Source organism: Oryzias latipes, chromosome 18, assembly GCF_053564925.1.
Source record: "Oryzias latipes strain Hd-rR chromosome 18, Olatipes_Hd-rR_3.1".
NCBI classification, from domain to species: Eukaryota; Metazoa; Chordata; class Actinopteri; order Beloniformes; family Adrianichthyidae; genus Oryzias; species Oryzias latipes.
In genome coordinates this window covers 12,051,723-12,075,754 of record NC_136254.1, presented here as the reverse complement: position 1 = coordinate 12,075,754, position 24,032 = coordinate 12,051,723, and the positions used below count along the sequence as shown (strand labels likewise).

General features: G+C 45.8%; 1 protein-coding gene across 3 annotated transcripts; it reads left to right on the top strand.

The window, feature by feature from the left end:
- The first annotated feature begins 859 nt into the window (after positions 1-859).
- Positions 860-19,166, top strand: znf219 (zinc finger protein 219). Of its 3 annotated transcripts, none has more exons than XM_023966039.2 (5): positions 860-1,106; positions 11,482-11,566; positions 11,732-14,006; positions 14,074-14,220; positions 17,275-19,166. In XM_023966039.2, the coding sequence occupies exons 3-5, from the start codon at positions 11,735-11,737 to the stop codon at positions 18,417-18,419; spliced, it is 3,564 nt and encodes a 1,187-aa protein (XP_023821807.1). In that variant the 5' UTR covers positions 860-1,106; positions 11,482-11,566; positions 11,732-11,734; the 3' UTR covers positions 18,420-19,166. The 3 variants fall into 3 exon arrangements, with proteins under 3 accessions (XP_023821807.1, XP_078792460.1, XP_078792461.1); XM_078936335.1 differs by lacking the exon at positions 860-1,106 and adding an exon at positions 1,270-1,379; XM_078936334.1 differs by lacking the exon at positions 11,482-11,566 and having other exon boundaries at positions 958-1,106.
- The last annotated feature ends 4,866 nt before the right edge of the window (positions 19,167-24,032 follow it).

Below are 24,032 nucleotides of genomic sequence, written 5' to 3'. Positions count from 1 at the left end.
GCTGTCTAAGGCACACCTGTGCAATGACCATGCTGCATCTTGTTATGGCACACCTGTGAGGTGGGGTGGATTCTCTCAGCAAAGAAGTGCTCTCTATCAAAGATTTGGACAGATTTATGACAAATATTTGAGAGAAATGCTTTGTGCCAGCAGAAAATATTGCAGTTCTTTGAGTTCATCTCATGACAAATGGGAGCAAAAATAAAAGTGTTACGTTTATATTTTTGTTCAATGTACGTAGTTTAGATGTTTAATTTTGGTTTTATATTGTCAGGTTTGACAAAAATATTCAGCTCATGGCATCTATGTTTAAAAATCGTATTTTTTCTGTCCACATAAAAACATCAACAGTGAGCTGTTTTACAGATGACATCGTGGAAGCAGCTCCACCTGCTTAGCTCCAGGTTGGATCTATGATAATGTTTTATGATGTGGCGCCTCACAATAAAGACTCAGGTCTCAAAAGATCATTTTCCGAGTGACTCAATGCTTATGGCCCTGGAGCAGTTTCAGTGCCCCTCTTCCTCCGGTCTGGAAACCCCCAGAGTCCTACTGGACGACCACATGCAAACATGTGCACTTTGTGTCCGGGGGTCCTCTGTCTGTGCAGCTCTGGAGCTGCCTCCCGTCCCCTCTCAGCACTCTTCCAACACTTCAGATGGTGTGAAACTTTCTTCTTCTCCTTTAAAAATGTGTCTGAACTGACACCTCCCCCCTCCCCACCACAGATGCCATATTTAGGATACAAATGTGAGGAGATGACAGCGTTGTAAAATGGAGCCCGTGCTGAGATTATAATTAACATTTCCAACCTACATCACTCCCCTCCCACTTCTCCTTTTGCTCTCACCATTCACTCACTCCTGTACGATAAATGGGGGGGAAAGTGCAAGAAGAAAGGAGAGAAGGGGAGAAGGAAAAGAAAGGGAGATGGAGGAGGAGGAGAGAGTGAGGGAGAGGGTGACCAAACGGAGGGAGGGAGGGGGGAACGGCTTATGCTTGTATACAACCCTGATTTCCATTTTTTTCCCAACTCGTAATGTATTTAATTCAAGTGAAACGTAATCATGACGTGTGGTGTCATTAATCTGCTCGCCGCCTCTCCCGTAAGTACACTGAGTCTTTACTTTCACCATAAAACCCAAATCTTTATTTATCCTCTTCACATTTTAGCCAGATCTGTGTTTACATGGCGCGTGTGCACTTTGGTGCGCGCGGACGTGAAACATCTCCAAATTTGGTGAATTTACTGCGACACTTCTGCTCTTTTCTCCGCGCGCGGCTCCGGATCAGCTGACAGACCGTCTTTTTCTCCGTTTTTAATTAGTATTATTTCTTTTTACGAGCTCGTGCGCGCGCGTGTGATTGGCATGAAGCATGTAAGTAACACTTTCCGCGTGTGTGTCATGTATGTGAGCCGGCGTCTAATGTGCGCGCGTGGCCGCCTCGCCAGCTCGGCCGTGGCCGTGGCCGTGACATGTCAGACGGGGGTCGCCGCGCCGACAGACTTTTGGGGAAAGTCAGCTCCGGGGGCGAAAAACGGAAGAAGTTCTCTTAAGTTCTGCAGAAACTGCTCCTGCTCGGTAAAAAGTAGCTGGCGGCGGCAGGGGGGGCTCCGCGCGTCACGCAGGGGATCTCGCGGAGCCGCAGACATGTTGTCGAGGCGTAAAAGTGGATTTTTAGCGTGGAAGTGCGGAGCGCTCGGGCTCGGGCTTTGCTTTTCTCCGCGGATCCGGGTTCCGCTTACTTTCTCTTTACTACACTGTTTACTACGAGTGTTTAGGACCTAACATCACTTCCCCGGAAAGTGTGCGTGAAGCCTGCGGGAGCAGCAGGCGTGCGGCCGACCGACCGACTTCAACTCTGCAAAGACAAGTTGCAGGATTTTTTAAAGCTCGCGTTTTGATCTGTCTGTGTGCGGGTCTTGGACACCATTTCGCTTTTTTGGGGGGGACGGAGATTGACAGAGGAGTGAAGATGGAATGATGGCACTGCCCCCCTCCCGTCCTGCCTGCTCGCTCTCGTCTTTTTCCCCTCCCTTAATCTTTTGTATAGAAAATTTACGAACAAAATGGAGCAGGGAGAGCGCGATGGATAGACGGTCATGACACGCACACACCATCCTCCCGACTTCTGCGAACTGCAAACCCCGCAGATGGCCATTTTTATTTCTGTAATAATCTGTGGGAGCGCGAGCGCGGAGTGGCTTCATGATCTGGTTTCTGCGGGGGTGTTTATTAGAGCATTGTTTTTTTGGAGGGTTATTTATTTCATTAATATGCTTCTAATTGAGATGGCCGCGAGAGAGGAGAGGGGAAAGAGCGGAACTGAAAATGGTTGCACGTTATTGACGCACATCACAGGGCGAGGAGGAAATTCCTCGTGAGATTAGGCGCAGACGTGTCATCTGGGCTGACCACAAACACTCCCGTCGCCTTTATGATCCTCTGGAATATGTTTAGGGATCATGAAATGCCCCATTTTCACATGAATGTCACACTCCGGGAAGCGTGCGCTCGCGCAGTGGAAGTAGGTTGACATCGAGGTCCCATAATCCTTCATATTTTGGAGGAGACCGCGCGCGTTTGATCCCATTTAGACGGTTTTTTTTAGGCTGTATGGATGGACTGAGGGGGGTGACTTGGAAAAAATTTACTTTCTGTCATCAGGAAAGAGGAGGAGGGCGCTCAGACAAACGGTTTCCATTTATTTTCTTTGCAAAGAAAAACTTTTACAAATGAAAACTTTATTTATAAATACGAATTTTGCAGCTCAGTGTTTTGTAGAATGATCCCCTGCTGGAAAATAAAAGGCTAAATGCATTCACCAAAACACCCATCATTGCAGCAAAACACACCAAAGCAAATCGGTAAACAAATATTTACCAAAAACAACAAAGAAATGTTGCAAAAAATGCATATTTTTAGATTAAAGTCCCACTCCGATCATCTTTTGATCTATTTTCAAAGCATTCCCAGTGGTCTTTTATTCATATTTTGCTGTTTTTAGCCTAACCCAGCAAACTTTGTACATGAAAAAAATTGCCTCTGAGTTGCAGTCAACTGTTGGGGCCGAGTAAGCCCGCCCTCATTTCCCAACATCTATCTGTTTACATGCTCTCCTGCTAGCTTAAAGCCCGTCACACCCTCCATCTAACATTACCGGTGCAACAAAAATGGTGAGCAATATTAGAGCTATCCAGCCGTACAGTTTAGTCAAGTCAAAGTAAACTTTATCTTCAATATCTAGAATGTTTTCACATACGTAGAAATTGAAATTCCGTTTCTCTCAAGCTCTTTACCAGCTCAGACGAGGAAAACAAAGACGTACATGGATCTAGTCCTCGACACGTGGATGCATTAGAATGAAGCGGAGAAGGGAGCTTGTAGCCTGCTGATTGTAGCGTCGACATCACAACTACAATCTTTTTCAAACTGCATTTTTCTGTCTGCTCCTGATTCACCGCAATTTGAATAAAAAAATAGTCAAAAATGTAATTTGAATCTTAATTTTCTTTATTTATGTCCTCCATCATCACAAAAATGCCACAAAAACACAATTTTCCTCAGAGTTGGTCTTAAGAACCTGTTAGGAAGCAGCGGTCTGCCCTGAGGTCCCCCACCCCCACCTCCACAGGTTATCTGCTGTCCCACAAGGGTCCAGCTGTCCTAATGAACGCTAAAAACGGGCCCAACACTGAAAAGGACCCTTTTTTCCCCTCTCCTATTCAAACTTCTATCTGCTTCAAGTGTCCTCCTCCCCCGCCACCATCAATGCCGCCTACTCGCCATTTTTGTACATACTGTACGGTACTTGAGGGGGCACATGCACCCCATCCAGGTGGCTCTTGGGAGTGAGACTGTATGCGAGGGAGAAAGAGATGGAGTAGCAGGCAAAGGAGCGAAGCACCAATCAAGGCTTCTGATTGATATAATTGGGTCATTAGAGCGCCGCGGGAGAGGCACCTGCCTGCCCTCAGTTAGAAAGAATCTGCTGCATTGTGACATTTCCCAACTGCGGAGACTTCTGCAGGCTGCCCGGGATTAGTCTGTATTTAGAGCATTAGGCTCTTACTTAAATAGTGGCTGCTGGGCCAAAGAGTCGAACACATTCTTGTAGCGGGACACCAGCTCAATCCCCCCCCCCTCCAGGGTGTGCACTGCCAGGTCATAAGACCTGCAGCAAGGCCTGCTGGGAGTTTAGGCTGAGCAGAGGTCGATAAGCTGGTTGTAACGCTCAGGTGTGCCCACCTCCAGGTCATGTTCGGCGTCCATGATCTGCTCCACGTCACCTCGTATGATCCCACCCACCCTTGGGCGAAAGTGTGATACCCCACCCCCAAACCCACATGGTTTCCTGTAAATTTGAGTCACTGTTTCTCCATGAACGTGTCGTAGGACTGTGGGTGGGAGCGCCTGGGGGGAAATCTGACATGCACCTAGACAGGCTTCAGCCGGGATTGGAACCACAAACTATCTCTCTGTGAGGCAGCGGTGTTAACTGGGTGATTGAACTCCACATCTGCTGTAGTGGGGGGCAGACCTCGTTCAGGAACTTTGGCTGCTCGGAGAACCATGGTGGCCACTCAGAGGCTCTGAGTCTAGCTGTCAAACCTCCTCGCCTCCTTTTCAGTGGACACCTGAGACGCTCCAGCCCACTTTTCCTCATTTTGAAAGTCAAACTGAAGCTTAAATGCATCTTCTTGCACACAGAAAGCCCAAATGAACAGTCCCTGTGCACTGAAAGCTGGGTGCAGATGTGTCATTCCGGGTCACGTCAGGTCAGCTCATATAGAAAGCCTACATGCTGTAATGAGTGTCACCAAGCAAGAGAACGGCAGATTTCCCTAGAGTGAGTAATGAATCCACTCATTACAACTTCACAGCTACTATTTTTTACTCCCCTGCATGTTCCTGTGTCTGATGTTAAACAAATTCCTCAAGGAGGTCACAGTGGGGGGGTCAGCACGTCCCTGGAGGTGGTGTTGCTCAAGGACACTGCAGGGGAGGGGGGGGTTTGAGAGAAGGAGGTGGTTGAATCTTGAGAACCTTTTGAGATGTGATTGACAGTTCTTACGACACACATGGAGTGATGCTTAGAAGGATCATCAGGTTAGTGTTTGTGAACCTGAGCAGCACGGTTTTCCTCCGCGCTCTTTCCGTGTTTTCCTTGTAGACTCAGCAGGGGATCCTAGGAGTGCAGCGTGAGCCTTTGAGGAAAAAGACATCCAGTTAGTTGCGTACTCCAGCAAATTCTCCTCCAAAGGCTTCTGTCTTGTAATCCTAAAATCAGACGAGTCAGCCAGTGCTTCCAGGCTGGCGCTCAGACGCAGCCCGTTTGACTCGCAGCCAGCCTCTTGTTTCTCTGCCGAGAACCTGTGATGTTTTCCAACGTTCAGATCCCAGCGCTGAAGCAGCAAGCGTCGGCTTCTCTTCTCCTCTGGTGAAGAAATTCATTCAGAAAGAGATTGGAGCAGGAGCCTGAGAGGCAGAGGAGGAGGAGGAATGAAGGCGGTCACAGAAATGAGAGATGCTAGTCGTCAAAGAAAAACAAAAGTGTCCAAATGATTGACCAAAAGTTCCAAATTTGTATTCTTTCACACTCTTTATCCTTTTGAAAGGTCAGACCACATTCAGTGTTTTGCTATGTTCTGGGCTAAACGGAGCCGCTTGGCTGCATCCTTATCACAGGTGGAGAAGCATTGAAGGTGCATGTGAGGTGAGGCTGCACTGAACCGGGCCAGGGTCAGGGAAAGGTGAACGAAAGGCATCGCCGTCCTCGCCACTCGGCGGTCACTCTACATCACACCCACTCGTCCCCAGCAGACTCACACTCCATCTCAGGGGAGCTCAAGCATCACAGAAGGATAAAAGCAGAGAGGTGTCTGTGGACGTCCTCTGCATGACTTTTGGAAAGGCTCAAACCGTCGCAGGAGTACGTTTGTGGTTCTGAACTGACATGCGTTTGCAGTCATTATTGTAAAGCCGGGCGCATGTGGCTCCTGCCCGCACACGCCGGCAGTGATAGGCACTCCCGCCCTGCGCAGCATGTTCCAACCTGCACTAATAATGCTGTGGATATTTAAACAGTAACATCAAAACCCCCACAATAATAAACTTGTCTGAACATAGTGCACTCCTACTCTTCAGGCAGCTGTTTACCACAGATTCTTCTCCTCTTCACACCTCACTTTTCCACCATGCAAAACTGCTTTTCACCTGCTTTGACAGTGAATCAGCACAACAATCAGTTAGCTCAGTGCCCACAAACTTACACCGCAATTACTGTAATGACCTGATGCTAAAGCGGCTGCAGTTTGCAGCTGCCATTACCCACCACTTGTAAACCCTGCAGGTCCAATGCTACGTTCACACCAGGCATGTGACCAGGCATGTGACGCGCATTCAAGTTTTTTTTTAACTGTCTTTTTCTACTGTACTACTACTACTTCTACTGTTGTCCACCACAGTGGAAAATGTCAAAGCGGTGTAAATCTGGTGAATCTTGCTCCTGGCTTTTTCTTTCAAAGCTCTATTCCGATATATGAAAGACTCAGTGTCAGAATTCCAGCCGGGCACAAACTGCAATTTCTACTTTCTCCTCCATGGTCAATTTTCTATCAGCTGGTATTTCCGTGTTTTGAAAAGGACACTATCCATACTTAAGTTTCAAATCCGAGTCCCTGATTGGTCAAAGGTCAGCTGGTTGTACTGTTAACGCGCATTCAATGGCAACGCGTTTTGTATGTAGAGCCCAAAAGTGGACTTGAAAGAACTTGTGCAGCGACATGTGATTTTAGTTTTGAACGTTGAAGCTCAAAACTTGCTTTTACATAGGCTTTCCATTGGAAGTGGTCACTTACTGCAGAACCTTAGTACTGACTGCAGAACCCCCTCTCCAGGGTTGCAGCTTAAGAGCGCAGGTTCAAGTGACTGCAGCTCAACACGTCCTTTCTGGCCACCCATTATGGTAGCTGGACCGCAGCTAACCTTTTAAACTTGTGGTTTCTGCACGACAAAGGTTCATAGGCGTGATGTGATTTGCCGGAGCAGGTCCTCCCTGCGTTCTTGCTTCATTTCACACCTTTGTTTTCCATCTGATTCCTGTCCTTGACTCCCTCCTTTTTGCTGCTCCTTATCTCATATTCTCCATCTATCTAAATTGTCCTCGTTGGCGTGACGGGGCGGGCGCTTAGCGACAGCCCTTGTCACGCCGGAACGAAGCATTGTGATGAGGATTTTCATATGATAATGCCATCCGATACATTCAGACTGCTCGTCTTTTTGGATTTTGTCCTCTCTCTGCTCAGTTTTTCCTGTCCTCCTGTTCTGCCCGGGCTTGACACCCTATGCTCTGAATCCCTCTGCTCTAGCATGCTTGCCCCCCCCCCCCCCCCCCCCCCCCCCCCATCGACACCACGTTGGCAATTGAATGAAGTCACTTCCATTCCCATGACTTCTCTGAGAACTCCCGGATTGTAACTGTGCTACATTTCGCTCTCTGTCTGCCTCCTTTCTGGTTTTCTGCTGCCCGCCATGTTGGCAGGGCCCAATCTACCAGCTGATACCAGCATTCCCTGGCACCCATCCAACTGGCAGCGCTGCAGGAGAGAGGAAAAGAGGGGGAGCGAGAGAATGAAAGAAAATTAGTGGATAATAGATGGCGGGAGGGTGCGAGAGAATGAGAGGGGGATGGGAGAGGAAAGGAAGACAGACAGAAGGCAAGACGGAGAGAGAAAACAATAATGGTGGATTAAGAAAGCACTGGGTGCGTGTGTGTGTGCACGTGTGTGCGTGTGATTGATGTGGTGTGATACCCCTGTGAGTCATAGCTGAGCTAAAATGTCAACTGGCTACATGAGAATCTCTTTGTCATCCAGGCTCGGCGGCGCTCACGTGCGCGTGGAGATCACACGAGCACGCAGGCGCGCGTATAAACACGGGCGACACACCTGCAAGCACAGATGTTCCATTGTTGTGCCACATTGATTTATGACCTTTTGTTTTGTTGCCTGCTTCTCAACTCCAGCGACTGATGGAGGAAAACGACCTGAACGCACACGGTTGCAGTCGGAGCGCCGTGCGCCCTAACATTTAGGGAGGGTGTTTGTGTGCTCGGAGCATCACACACTTCAGCTGAACATGTTGTTTGCAGCAAAGTGCACACAACACTCAAATATGCTTACATTTGTAGGAGTTGTCATGACTTAGCAATGTAGGCAGCCACGCCCGGGCAGCACAGCTCAGGGGTCCTGCTGTGTTTACATGCATGTGTGTGTGTGCACAATCCTGATTTAAGCAAAAAGCTGCTACTGTGTGAGTGCACAGGAAGGGTGTGTGGGGAAGTCAACACACTGCGCTCCCATCCTGTTTGGGACAGTGTGTGTCCTGTGGTGGTGCCCTGCTTAAACACACCGCCACTCGCCGGATAATCGTCCCATATGTGCAGGAGGCAGAGCAGGTGCACACCTGCTGCATGCTCGTGCGCACGCCCACACAGGCCGCGGAGCAGATGAAGATCAAATGAAGATTTTCTTTTATGTACATACATTAGAGCGCAATCAGAAAAGCGCCACAATGAGCGCGCACATGCCGCACGCTTTCGTGATGGAGCTCATACAAAGTGTCTCTGTGCAAATTGCTTTTAATCCTGTTTGGTAGAAACCCGCCACCTCCACTTCACTGCAGCATTTTTATAAAGTACTTGTTCACATTTACAGTCGGAATTTGCATGCAGTAATGACCGTCTTAGTCACGTGAAGGCTTTTGTTTTTTGCCCAGAGTACCGTAATATTTGCTGCTGTGACCTTAAGTAGTACCCAGAATTCACCTTATCCAAGCAACACATGCAGCTTTAAGGGTTTTTCCAAGGGCAAAATGGGCATCTACGGTAGGCCTAAAAATGAAAAAAAAAAATATCAGCCAGTCAGGCTTTTAAACTTTAGTTAGCCTTTACTTCACCTTAAAAGAAACTGTGTTTCTGCACCCTGATAAACGGTTTCTTGTACAAACGTCCAGTCTGAACCTTTTCTCCTCACAGAGAAACCTCCTGCATTTTTCATGGCGTCTTTATAGCTGCATTGGTTTGTGGATTCAGCGTATCTCATGTCAACATGGAATAACTCCAACATAAAAAAAAGCATTTTTCTCTGCAGAAACAGAGTAAAGACGGTACATTCATATCCTCACAGCCACAGAAAACACAAAGCTGTCATGGAAGAGTTTTGGTGCAAAATGCCAAGAAAAGTCATTTTTGTCACAGCTTTTTTTTAATTGTTTTAGTATTTTAGATGTGATGGTTTTATTTTTGTAGTTGTGTGGTAGTTTATTATTTCCAGAAGCATTTTTAAACCAACTGGATTATAAGCATTTTTGTACTTTGACTAAGTTTCTGTATTTGTACAAATAAAGTTAAACTTGGGGCTTCGGGGGGGGGGGGGGGGGAGGGGGGGGGGGGGGGGTAAAAAAGATCAAGGTAAAATCTTTAGTTTTTATGCAATCATTCCCGGAAGGAAAGATAAAAAGGGTTTCTCTGTCGCCGTGATCTCTCCTTCTTTCTTGAATGCTATGAATGTTTGTTTGGATAATTTTAAATATGCAGTAATACCATGCAGTCCAACTGTTCTATTTAGGCATAACGTGGATTAGGAGACTATTTGATTGGTGACCAAAAAAAAAAAACGTACAAGCATGACAGCAAAATCTCCATCTGCTCTGGTAATGATGAGTATCTGCTTGGCTTAGACTAAAAACTCCCAGGTCGGTGATGTAGGCAAGTCATGATGAGTCTGGAGGCTGGCAAAAGGAGTAAACAGCGCCACAGCGGTACCTGAGCGTAAATACTAACGCATGGCAAAATCAGTGAAGCTCGTCGCAGTGAAGAACAAACTCTCAGCACAGTTTAGTGCAGACAGTGGGTTGTGAGTAGGCCCGCATTTTAAGGCTTAACCACCCATTCCCATGATAATCTTGTCTTTTGGGGTTTTTAAACATCTTCTTTTGGCACATTCATTAAAAACGTTTATTTTAACCCTTGTGCTATCTTGTAGGGGTCCAGATGACCCCACCCTTACATTGACGTGTTCTCCCTACCATGACAAAGGTGGATAAAGGTGGAAAGATTTCATGTAATCCATGGACACCCGTGAAGATCACAAATCATTGAAGAAAAAAGGTTCAAAGCACTGTCTAGTGGGTCTAGATGACCCCCACTCCCAATGTTAACGTGCCTCCAAGGCACAAGATAACACAAGGGTTATAACTGCATTTCTGAGTATTTCTTTATTCAAATCCTTGTGAATTGGGAGCCGTTGCAGAAATGTTGTTGGAAAAAGCTTGTAGGAGTGATGTAGGTGCTACAATCTCTGCTCTGTTTTTTCCTTCCAATGCTGTGTCTTACAGACGACTAGATCCATGCATGTCTTTGTTTTCCTCGTCTGAGCTGGAATCTGGCTCATACCTGTATGGCTGGAGAGCTCCTATATTGCTCACAATTTTTTTTTGCTCCGCTAAGGTTAGGTTGGGGGTGTGATGGGCTGTAAGCTAGCACGTAAACAGATGGATGATGGGAACGGGGAGAGCTTACATCTGCGGCAACAGCCAAATCTGCTCGCCTGAATCTGCCCGCCTGAATCTCATAGTTGAATTTCTAATTAACTCCTGCCACTCTGCAGAAACTATGTCCCAGAAAAACGACACAGTATTTTTGATTTTGGCTTAAAACGACATAATCATACTAAAATAGAAACACTGGGAGAGATTTTACAATAGTTTAAAAGATGATTGGAGACTTTAATGACAAATTTGTCAAATAAAAAAAGTTATTTTACCGTTGTCAGCATCACCTAAGACGACCAACAGTTGTTTAAGATTTAAAAATACATAAAAAACAAATGAAATGGTGATATTTGAGCAGCGCAGATGCGTTCAGGATCATTGCTGCTGTATGGCCAAAGCAGAACTATATTTGCAAACCCTAATTTCTTTGAGCTGATGGGCTCATTAATTTAATTTAATAAGCCATTTAAAAAATCTATGCTTTTCTGCATCAATAATTCTAAAGCTAACTTTAAAAAGTTTAGTTATCTGCTTAAGGCCTTCATTTGGTCATTTGGAGGAGAAACTGTCAAATTAATGGACTAAAGGCTTGAGCAGCCTTTGCCATCAATATATCCAAACATCGATACCTGTGAGTTATAATAAAATGCAGAACACATGTGTACCACGACTCCAAAATCGGACAAATCAGTCACCGTTCCAGCAAAGACAGCGGCTCTGAGCTGAGACAGGAATCTGAACACACAGGCTCATTTTAAGTGGAGTTATGTCTAAGCGTGAAAAATTCAACTCTCAAATAAAAATAATGAATTCCTGTGTAAAAATAGAATTCCCCCTCCCCCCAACATTTTTTCAGAGCGCCAGCAGTTATAAAAACTGTCTTTTGACATCATTTAGTAATTAAATGATGTTCTTTCCTTCTCAGAAAGTTGAAGGAGGAGGCTGCTTCCGAACAGTGTCCCCCCCCAGCCGAGACCTTAAAGGATGGCATAACATCTCACACACTGCTGGTAATTCTCTTGCATGTGCTAAAAGAGTGATAGAGCATGCAGGCCGATGGCCTTGCCTTGAAGGCGCCTGTTTAGTTGTTGCACGCGGCTGGCGTCGGTGCTCCTACAGGTCTCTGTGGCTTTTCATCTGATCAGCACCTCCTCTTTTGCTCCTTTCATCAACAGAGGATGGATTCTCCACCAGAATGTGTGCTGTCTCTTTCCTGTGAGCAGCCCCAGTCCCCCCCGACTCTGCCCTCCTTGGACCACAGCCCCCAGGCCTCCTCTCCTCCGGCTGACAGCCCCGTCATCCTGCAGACCCACAGCCCCGAACCCTCCCGTCCGAGCCCAGACACCACCCCGTATTTCTCCCTATCCTCCTCTCCCCTCCTGGAGGATGATGGGAGCCGCCACTTTGATGCTGACGCTGAAGAGGTGCTGGAAGGAATTCCTGCATCACCCATCCCGGCAGTGGCTCTCTTTCCAGGGGGTCAGGAGGCAGGATGTAGCCCTGGACTGGACTCCTCCCCCCCTGACACACCGTCAGCTCCATTCCTCGGGTACGGGGCGCTGGAGCTGGCCCTGTCCTCAGGACAGGGTGGAAACTGCAGTGAGGAGCTAGACCTTCAGCTGTTCAGGAAGGACACTGCCACCAGGACCGTACCGGGAGTGGGGGCAGCATCTGGGCCGGCCCTCAGGTTTCCTTGTCACGTGTGTGGGAAGAGGTTTCGGTTCCAGAGCATCTTGTCTCTACACGCTCGAGCTCACAGTCTGGATCGGGATCGCCGAGCTTCAGCCCTCTATCGCTCCGAAATCCCACCCCCTCCTCTAAAGAAGCACCTCAAGGCCCAGCAGAACCACCAGGACTTCATTTCCAACCACAGAAGTCGCTCAAACCAGCGTTTACTTCCCGGAGCGCTCATCCAGCACCTCACTAAAGATGAGGACGGTAACCTCAAAGGTCCGGATGACGACCGACAGCTAAACCAGAAGCCGAACTTCTCCCTTGAGGAAAGCACACCCGTGACACCTCCTCTCACAGAGGAGCACACATCTGTGACCTCCCCCCATTCCTCCACAACTGGGGATGGTTCATCTCTCTCCACTGTGTCCACATTTCGCTGCCACGCCTGCAAAGGCAAATTCCGCACAGCGTCTGAGTTGGCACGCCACGTCCGCATTCTCCACAATCCGTACAAGTGCACCCTGTGTCCTTTTTCCGCCAGCCAGGAGGAGAGCCTGGCATCCCACCTGCAGGACTGCCATCCTTCCCCTGACACCCCTGCTCAGGCACCCTCCTTTAACTCCAGGAACCCCGTCGACACTCCCCTGCCCACCCCGACCCACACCCCAGGTCCAACCACTAATAGTCCTCAAATGACAGCTGCCGCAGGCTCCGGATCCACAACCATGCCTGCCTTTCGCTGTGATACCTGTGGACAAAGATTCACACAGTCCTGGTTCCTGAAGGGACACATGAGAAAGCACAAGGACTCCTTGGACCACAAGTGCCAGGTTTGTGGTCGAGGTTTTAAGGAGCCCTGGTTCCTCAAAAACCACATGAAAGTTCATCTCAACAAGCTTGGCCTGAGGGCTGGACTGGGATCTCCTGGAGGTGGTGCCGACCTGCCGTCAAAAGGTTCTGCTAACAGTCAGTCTCTCAACGCTCTGTACTCGAGTCTTCTTATGGCTCAGAGGGGAGGTGGGGCCAGAGGAGGACAGGGGAGATCTGACAGGGAGACTGAGGCCCGGGCTGAGATGGGTCTGAGCAAGTCGGCGATCCTGGGATACCTGGGCCTGCCCAGTGACGGGGGTGGAGCTAGCTGTATGGAGAGACTCCAAGCAGTGGCTCAAGTGGCAGAGATGGGAAACGGTGGTGGTGGTGGCATCGCTGGCAGTTCAGGAGGAGGAGAACCAGGAAGAGGAGGAGGAACAACGAGAGGAGGGAGCTCGGGTGAAACTGCCCCATCTATTGCAGACGGGGGGGACCAGGCAGCCTGGTGGCAGCTGGTGGCTCGCAGCCTGGCGGTTTCCCAGCAGCAGCAGAGGCCCCCTCAACAGCAGCAGGGACGCCGCGCTTCAAACCGAAGCCCGATGACTGCAGAGGCAGACCGGGTCAGAGCCTTCCTGGGAGGCCTGGAGCCGAGAGAAGAGACAGGAGGAGCTGGGGGGTCGTGGGAATGCCCCGACTGTGGAAAGCTGTTCCGCAGCCTCCAGCAGGTTGTGGTACACGCTCGCGTTCACACTCAGAGGCCTCAGAAAGGAGTCCGGGAAGAAGATGGGAGTCGTACAAGAGTGGGGTCGGGAAGAGGAAGTGTTGGTGAGGTGAGGCAGGAACCTCAGCCGCACAGCGGCACGTCTCAGCAGATGGGAGACGTGGGACAGGAATCCAAAGTCAGCAGAGGATCGCACCAACCAGGGGCAGCCACGGACTTCCACTCTGTCATCTCCAACCTCAAAGGTACGTTCTCGCCTGGACGGTTGACCTCAGTGTCTTTCATTTTCCTGATCTTTTCCTGCTTTTCCAGGGGAAAACGGCCTGGCAGCAGCGGCCTCCGTGCCCTCAGCTCCCACCAGAGAGCGAATTCGTGGCAGGGGGATAAAAGACTGCCCCTACTGTGGCAAGGCCTTCCGTTCCTCACACCATCTCAAAGTGCACCTGAGAGTTCACACAGGTGAGGACCCTGCAGGACCTCCAATTTCCACAGGATTTCCCAAATGCCATACGCTGAACAAACTAAGTGCAACATTAACAAGGAACAATTCTAAAAAAGCATTAGGACGAGCATGAAAGAGTCAAACTTTTCTTTGTTCTTACGCCTGTTTTTTAATTTAAGGCTCATTAATTCTGTCCTTTATAAACCAGCAAATACGGTATAAATGTCATTTTGTTGAATTTACAAAGTCTCACATGAAGCTCACAGAACGCCAAAAGAGGGATTTTGATTTAAAAAGAAAAGCATCAAACTGCTCATTGATGCTTGGCCTTTATTTGCAGTGTTTGAAAAAAATAAAATGTTTCTTTTTTTTTTGTCAATTATCAACAAGTGATGAAGGAAACATCTAAACTCAGAATTCAGGCAGTTTAATTCTGTCCTTTCATCTTAGGTTTTAAAAAATCAGACTTGTTTTTTTTTGTGTGTTTCAGCTTCTTTGTTGGTGCAAATTAAATCATTTATGCTTCCAGCTGGTGACGTGCTGAATTATCCTCTTACCTATTCATCCAGCTGGGATTTTGTCAGAGATCACATGCTGCCATCTACTGGTGGAAGATAGAACTGCAGATGCCATTCACAGATCAAAAAAACCCACATCTCTTTGTCTCACATTGTTGAACTGGCATTGACTTAAACCCCACAGGCATAGGCCGACTGCTGCAGGTTAGCATTTGATTTTTCAAAATGGAAAATAAGGTATCTTTGTAAAAGATTTGATTTCGTCCATAATAAATAGAATATTGACATCATATTTAGGCTTTTTTTCTACTACCTTTATTTACCAACAACACTGAATTCTAGCTGGTATGCTGCTAAAAGTTTCAACAAAATAAGCTGAACAGAGTCTTTTTTTTTGTCTTTTATTTGATTTTTTAATTTTTTCAAATTTAAAATCAAATAAAATTTTGTTTTTGTAAAGTAACTTTACTTATTCTTGTAAACCATTTGCTGGTTTACAAGCTAATGGAGAAAGATAGTTTGCCATCTCTCTGTGGGTTGAGCGCTCATGCCCAAAGTGGAGGAGTTTAAATATCTTGGGGTCTTGTTCATGAGTGAGGGAAGACCAGAGCGTGAGATTGACAGGCGGATGGGAGCAGCGTCTGTAGTTATGATGAGCCAGAAAGCAAAGCTCTCAATCTACCCGTCCATCTTCGTTCCAATACTCATCTACGGTCTTGAACTCTAGGTCATGACCGAAAGAACGAGGTCCTGAATAGAAGCGGCTTAAATGAGCTTCCTCTGTAGGGTGGCTGGGCGCTCCCTTAGAGATGGGGGGAGGAGCTTAGTAACCTGCGGAGAGCTCGAAGTAAAACCTCTTCTCCTTCACATGGAGAGGAGCCAGTTGAGGTGTCTCGGACATCTAGGCCGGATGCCTCCTGGACGCCTCCCTGGAGAGGTGTTCTAGGCATGTCCCACTAAACGGGGGCCCCGGGGAAGACCCAGGACACGCTGGAGAGACCACCTCTCTCGGCTGGCCTGGGAAGAAGTCACCCACCTGTTTTCTCGATCTCCTCCTGGAGGAATCTATCTGTCTAGTGTCAAACTGAGTAAAAGTGTATCTGAGGAAAAAGTCTGATTGGTTGGTTAGCCCAAATCGCTGTTTTGTGTGACTCCGTCCAGTTTTTCAACCTTTCACCCAACACTTCCAGGTTTTCTGAAGCCAAAGGGAAAGAAAAAAACAAGCAAAACAGTGAAAAAAATGTAGTTTTTAATTTGAAATCAATTAAGAAAACAGAGGAACTGGTAAATAATATAATAATCAATGTTTTGTTTTCATGGATAAGATATTAACTTTATTCAGAACAAACAAAACAACAACATAAAACAGAACAGTTTGAATCTTTAATATGATATTGAAAAACTGGACAACTGGAAATGAACTAAAATGTATTAAAATGAATTTAGATTTGTGATAAAAACCTCAGAAGCTCTGAAGCGTAACTTTACCTTCACGTCAAAATTCAAAATAAAAGTATTTGTAGGTACTCCAATCTCGCTAAGCTAACATTGATCTTAGCGCGATTCTGGTCACAGTAATAATGTTTTCATGACTCAGATTATATTTGAACTTGTAATTCTACTTTAGTTACAATTACAAAGTGAAATGTTGAACAGACATCTGAAGAAAACATGTAAACAAGATCCCAGATAACCTTAGTTCCCCTTAGCGAAAAGTAGAGCATCCTCATCCAGAGTGGTTGTCTGCAGGTCATTTGTATCCACAGCTGCACTGAAGTTTCTGTCAAAAATGTTGCTGATTGATTCTTTCCAAAATCTTAACTTCTTCAGCTGCAAACAATCCCTGTCACAGATTTATCAAACCTTTTAAGTCTATAAAAATGATCCTCTCTAGACGTTAGAGGTAAGGATTCCTTATCCACTTTCAGTCAGACCAACATCTGCCTCCTCCTACAGCGAGACCCAAGCTAGAGCATATCTTTGAGATTTGTCAATTCTTTTTCTTTTTTTAAATCTCACATTTTCTTTTAACCCTTGTGCTATCCTAGGCACTTTAACGTTGGGAGTTGGGTCATCTAGACCCACTAGACAGTGCGCTGAACATTTTTTCTTCAATGATTTGTGATCTTCACTGGTGTCCATGGATTACATGAAATCTTTCCACCTTTATCCACCTTTGTCATGGTAGGAATAACACGTCAATATAAGGGTGGGGTCATCTAAGATAGCACAAGGGTTAAGAACACATGGAACTTCATCTGGTTTGATAAAAAGGGGACTGGTGGAAGGTGGTGGTGTTGTAGTCATAGGGGCCTTGTCTAAGCTTTGATGATTTCGGAAGAAAAGGCTGATTTCAAATATTTAAAATAGAACAGATGAACAGTGGATGAGACTTTCTTATAGGTTAATGCAATGTGACAGACCCAAGATTACACCTTTTATCAGTTCCCAATGTTACTTTACAAATAATGTAGTTTGTTAGAACATCACAAACAATTTGTTTTTCCATTCTTGGGTGGAACCAAAGCCTGACATTTACTTCTTTCTCTGCAGGGGAGAGACCCTACAAATGCCCCCACTGTGACTATGCGGGTACTCAGTCTGGGTCGCTGAAGTACCACCTTCAGCGGCACCACAGGGAGCAACGAAACGCCTTATCAGCCTCGTCCAACTCATCGTCCTCTGGCGTCACCTCCACCATCAACAGTTTGGCATCTGGAACATCCGGAATGGGAAAGCAGCGCCGATCGCAGCTCAGTCAGCACCTGACTAAGCGAGGGTCATCTGACACCCTCGCCTCCCGGCCCAGCCAGCAGTCCTGGCTCCTCGGCGTCCCTGACCCTCAGGAGCATCGGAAAGCTCTTGCCGCTCTGAGGGATGTGGACTTGGAGACCCAGTACAGGTACCTCTCTGGGGTGATGGGGGCCCTTTACAAAGGTGGGATGGAAGGAGGCTGGATCCGAGAATCCACACCACCAAAGGTCCCCAAAGTGTCTCGGCGGAAGCCCCTCACCACAAGCCGGATGGTTCAACCACCGACTGAGAAGGACGGTCCTGTGACATTGACCCAGGAAGGCAGGTTTGAGCCTTTGGATTTGTCCCGCCGCACCTCACCAGGCCTCGGAGGGGTGGAGGAGAATGAAAGCATGGGAGGGGACGAAGCGGGAGGTTTGTGGGGGGGCGGTGGGCCTGAAGGCTCAGCGGGGGTCAAACTGAGTCAGTGTTTGTTCTGCCCTTTCCACACGTCGTCTGCAGAGCTGATGGCCATGCATCTGCAGGTCAACCACACCAGTAAGTCCAGACGCAAACGGGGCTCCTCCACCCTCTTAGATGAAGATGGAGTCCCAAAGCCCACCAAGAAGGGCTTCTCCAGCCTTGACGCAGTGTGGAGGCACATGAGGGAGGCGCAGCCCCAAAGCCACCTGGGAGAGTGGCCCTCAGCTCACTCCCACAGCCAAAATGGGCTTTGTGAACATCTAGATGACGCTCCTCAGCATCCAGACTCCATGGCTGCCATGTCAAAGATTGACAAGATAGGGGAGCAAAGAAATGACGAAGAGGAGGAGTTTGAGGCGAGTTTGGAGAACGGCAGTGTGGAAGACTTCCAAGAGCAGGATCTGAGGATTTCTCCAGATCTGTCACCAGCTGTGAGCTCCATCCACATGGTGGAGGAAGAGGACAAACCCCTAACAGATTAGAAAACTGTGCAGCAGCGTGGCTAAAACCTAGATTTTCAGAAACATTCGGCACAGGTGTGTTTCCTGAAAGTTACAGATGTTGCTTTTTTTATTAAATGTGAGGGAAAATCATCTCGTTTGTCTGCTGGAGCTGTGACATCTACCAGAAATCCCAGGTAGAATCCCACGAAAGAGGAAGCCCGAATGCATCTCTTCAGGATTTGAAGGTGGATTATTTTTTTTCCATTTCGTCCTTCCAACTCCAAGCAGTTTTTTAAAATGCTCTCAAATTTGAAGACTGACGGAGACGTCCATGTGAGATTCCGAGCAGAATCCTGCATCCTTCCAGAGTCACGGATCCACACCGAGGAAGTTCTGCTCTGGACTGACGGCTTCCTGTCCGAAAGCGCTGCTCGTGAGCACGCGTGCGGGGAGAAAGCTTCCTGGGAGAAACTGCTCCCTCCGATCTGTGCCACTGCCTTGAACTGTCCTCAGCGCCCGTCCCGCAGAGCAACCGAAAGAAAGCGTTGTCTTCTTTTTTTTCTCTCGCTGTGGTTGTTGTTTTCAGTCTGTTCCTGTTTGCTGTCGAGAGAGTCTTCCGGAGACTCCGACAGGTCGTTTGTTTGTAACCCGAATATACAGTTTAAAACAGCTTCAGTATATTTGTTGAAGAGTGCTTTAGGGTGTTGTGAATAGTTGTAAAAGAAATGCCACGTGGAGGCGGCCTGCGGCTGCTCGCGTGGAAGAAGAAGAAGAAAAAAAGAAAAAGCAGACGATATAATGTGACAAAAGGGTTACAGATGATAGAGGGGGCAGATTTCTGTGTTTACATTTGTCACAGTGAAAAACCCACTAAGTGTGAGTCTGTTTGGGGGGTGTTTAACTCCTGGACACAATCAGTTGACATTTTCTATGGAGATTTTAGAAATTGTGTCAAAAATGAGATTTTTTTTTTGTTTTCTTCATTTATAATAGAAAGTAGAAAATGTTTCCTCAAAGACATAATTGAAGAAAAAAGCTGTACTATTGGCTCATGGTGTCATTTTTTTCTTTTTCTTATTTAGATGTGTAGATTCTCTCTTTTCTTCTTTTTGGATAAGAAAAGACAGTGGTAGGTTTATTGATTAAAACACTAACACATGCATAGGCATCCCAGTAGAATAAGTGTAGCTTTGAAAAAGTGGAGAAAAAAAAGCCGACTCCTGTTCGTTTTCATTTCAAGATGCTTACGGAAAAACTTATCAATACAGGTAATATTGATTATCATGTTTGTGAGCTAAGACTAGTTGGAATGTCAAAACAGAGCACTGTGCAAGGTTTGAGTTCCCAAAGTAGTTTTTATTTTTATGATTATCGTTGACTCTTCTGGATAGACCAAACGTTCTGTTTTTCCAATGGCAGTTGTCACCTTTTATTTTTTTTGTTGTCATCCCAAACGTGTACGATTCATTGGCTTTATGAATAGGTTGTGAGTGTACTGAGTTTTGAAGTCCTAAGGTAGTTCCAAAGTGGCCTCAAAATCAAAGTGTGATTTTTGTGAAGACAAACTACTGTTACAAACTATTAAAAAAAGACTTTCAGCATGAAATTTTGTGATTTGAAGGTATATTTATATAAAAAAAAAGGTAAATGTGAGGCATTAGTTTCCCCAGACCCTCTGTTCATCAACATTTGATGGGGTAGTTTATCACTGCGACCATACTTTATTGTGCATTAATGTTTTTGAAGTCCTTTTTAGAGCACCTTATGAGTTTTGTTGTGAACGTCCCTCAGTGGTGTCTCCTTAACAGCTACTATCAATGCCACCGTGCCTTCTGTTTCAAGCACTTCCTGGTGTATTTTGTAAAACTCACCGAAAGCACTTAGCCGAAATCAACACCCTTTTCTCTTCTTCATCACATCCGCTCATTTTCCTGACTGTCCGTCGGACTTCTGCAGTCTGACTCATGATGGGACGCCCCCTCCAGCCCCCCCCCCCCCCCCCCCCCGGCCTGTCGGGCCTTAAACGCGGCCACTCGGCCTCATTCAGCATCGCTTCAAATGGCTAAAAAAATCGAATTAGGTTTGGCTCCAGGATGAGTTTAACCCTTGGAAAGCCAAAGCCCAAATCTACGATTATTGGATGTTTTATCGTCATAAGGTGCCAAAACATGTCCAGCTGGACACTAAGCTTGAAGAAAGAAATTCCAATCAGACTGTTTTCTCTGTCCCCCATCATGTCCCTCTCTCGTCCGTGAACTGTCAATCTGCAGCACCACTTGAAGGTGACGTGTGCTATCTGGTATTGAGGCCTTTATTAGACTTTAGTTTCTGTTTGTTTGTTTGTTTGTGTGGTGTTTGTTACATGCCGTTGAGATGGAAAAATGCTCTTATAATGATAAGTATTATTGTTTTTGGCATTCTGGTTACAAAAACAGAAACATGTTGTTGAATGTTGTACAGATAGTGCTAGAAAATCTGTGTTCTTTTTGGTTTTTTGTTTGTTTGTTATGCTTTTCTATTTTGTTTTTTAAGAGAGCACAAACTTGAGCCATGGTCCCTTCCCCTGCTGAAAAGTGATTCCCGCCCTCTCGAAGGCATCGCTGGTGCAGCCAGTCTGTAGAATCTGGAATTTTTCAGATGTAGATCAAGTCAGAAAACTGGTGGAAGACACTTTTAGTTTTCTAGAAAGCGAAAAACAATTTGACCCTTGTTTGTTCCACAAACCAAACCACACGGCTAAACTCTGACTGCAGTGTGTCACTTGATATTTGCACTTGCTTTTGAATTTTTCTGCCATTTTTTTTTCAGAAAAACTATAAATTTTAATGAAAGAGTTTAAATTTAAAAAAAAAACAATTAAGGTCAAAGGAACCTGTGGCTCATTTTGGGGCTTTTGTTTTGAATGATTCGCGCTGAGGTGACGGGACCATGTTGGGTTTGGGCTCTCATGTAGATGACTGCCATTGCAGTGAGGGAAAACCCACCTAACATAGTAGTGACTAATATAACTCTGTGGGCAAATGGAAAAAAGAAAAATAAATCACATTATAAATAAATATAGAGAAGATGAGTGTTTTGTCTTTCTTTTTTCTCAAATCTGAATGTTCCTCATCAATCATTTTTTAGCTTTAATTAAAAAACATGATTAAGGTATGATCACTTCTTTTGCACACCACCCTACTGTGATGAATTATCCTCAGAATCAAAGTTGTGTTTTGTTTCCCTCGTTTTGCTGACTTTTCCTCAAAGAAACTACAGCTTGCAGAAGAGAGCCCTCTGGTGGACTAAAGCAGAAATGCAGGAAGGAGGATCTTTTTCGGTTTTCAAAACGTTCGGCCCCAATTTTCCACAATAAATACTGACCAACCTCATGGCTTTGAAACACTGACATACACGGTTTTCGTTAGGGAGAAAATATTTTAGATTTTAGATCATAATCTAAAATATGACTGAATTTCCTTTTTTCATCTCTCTCCCTTTTTAAAGTAATGTTCAGATATTTTTTTCTTTTTTGGTAGTATGGTATAAAATTGGAGGCTCAGATCTCTATAGACATTATTTAAATTGTTCTTTTTCTCACCAGCCTTAAAGTCACACTCCAGTCATCTTTTGATCTAGTAAAAGCATTCCCAGTGGTCTTTTAATTATGATTATGCCGTCTTTAGCCAAAATCAAAAAGCCTGTGTCATTTTCTAAGACACAGCTTTTGTAGAGCAGCAATAAAAAAAAGTAACAGTTGGGGTGGAGTAAACCTGCACCCACATCTGTTTACACTCTCTCCTGCTGCTTACAGCCCCTCACTAGGACAGTTTTGGAGCCAGATGCCAGCTAAGAGTATACAGTAAACAGAAGAAATACATGGACCTATTTGTCTGCAAGTGGATGCATCAAAATGAAGCCGAGCTGGGAGCTTTCGTCGCGGCAATTGTAGCTTTTACGTCACAACTACAAGCTTTTTCCGACAGTTTATTTTAAAATCTGCTGTTGAATTACCACCATTTGTGAAAAGAAGTACTCATCAGTTTAATCTTAATTTTCTTTAAATTTGTCCTCCATCATGAGAAAAACCACAATTTTCATTGGACCGGGTCTTTAAAGCACCTCAAACTGCACCTGGAGACGTGATCTCTTCTGATACAACAGCACCCTCTTGTGGACACGTTGATAAAGCAGCATTTAGAAGAGTTGTGTTGCTGCTCATGAGGGTTTTTACTTATTTATTTGGGACAATTTTTAAACAATCCTATACATTTATACAGATTGTGAGTAAGCAATAATATGAAATGAAAAGGGAACAAACACAAATCAAAAAGAACCATAGAAGGTTTGGCAAAAATGAACATAGCTCTTTTTACAAAATACTCTTCAAGATGTACTTAGTGGAATATTCGCTGCTGTTTGCTCCAACCTGACTTTCCATACTGTTCTTAACATCAAATTCAATGATATTTATGTGGGATAAACTGCAGCTTTAAAATTGAAGAACTGTCATGTTGTTTTTTGAAATACTGGTTAACCGGAACATGTGGGAAATGTAAGTCATTTATAAGAGTAGACCTACGTCTGTGTGTTTTTTTTTAAATTTCTGCATAATTTTATGAATGTCACTGGATAAAAGAAGAATCTATGAGCAGTAGGAGTTCTGATTTGTTTTTCCTCATCTTCATAGACAGTCTGGCTTAAGTCAGAATGGTTAGCTGATAATTGAATGTGTAGCAGTTTAGGCACCACAGGAAGGATTGCCTTCAAACTAAAAGCTGCATCTGACATTAGGTTACATCCTTAGAGATTTTCTCCTAAATTTCTTTTTAAAATGAGTTACTATGAAATTCTTTGGAGTAAATTCTTGATTTTCATAGGATTTGTTTGGAATGTTTTGGCCAAATCCAACCTACTTCTGCAGACTACTGATCTGATCTGTATTCAGTTACAAGACTAGAAACTCCCAGGTCAATGTGAATGGATCAGAGGTCATAAACTGGATATAATTTGCGTTTAAGACAACAGACATCAGTTTCTCTCAAATCCTAAAAACATGTTTAAGGTGAACCCCAACAACAAACACACCCACAAATAATATCTAAACATCATTTGCCCCCCAAACAGTCTTGCCTGACCTTCCCAAACTAATTATTCTTGAAGGCGTCTGTTCTGTGCTGAAGAGGAGATCCATCACTTTCAGTCATTTTAAATAAACCATCAGCTAACACGGATGCACCTTCATCATCAGCGCATCCGCTCTGCGCGCGCAGTATGCTTCTGACGGAAAGAGAGAGACAGAGAGCGAGAGAGAGAAACCCTCCTCCCCCCGCCCGCTCCGTGCCCCTCTGTCAGCGCGCGCAGCTTGGCTCGGAGCGTTCGCATCACTTCGTCTGTTTCAGCACTTTGTGCCGCGCGCACCGCACCGCTCTCTGAAAGTCCGACCGGGGAAGAAGACTGACTTCTGCCGCACCTGTCCACGCGCACACGCTTCCATCATGAGTGAGGTGAGTTCTGACTCTCCGCTTTTCAGTTAATGTAGAAGCAGATCTCTTTGAGTTTGCGCGCCTCCGCGCTCATCACCCCACATCCAACCTCTGCACCTGCAGGATGTTACCGGGTCATTTCCAGCGGCGTGAACGCTTAGTTACGCAGAACATGGCACCGATGCTT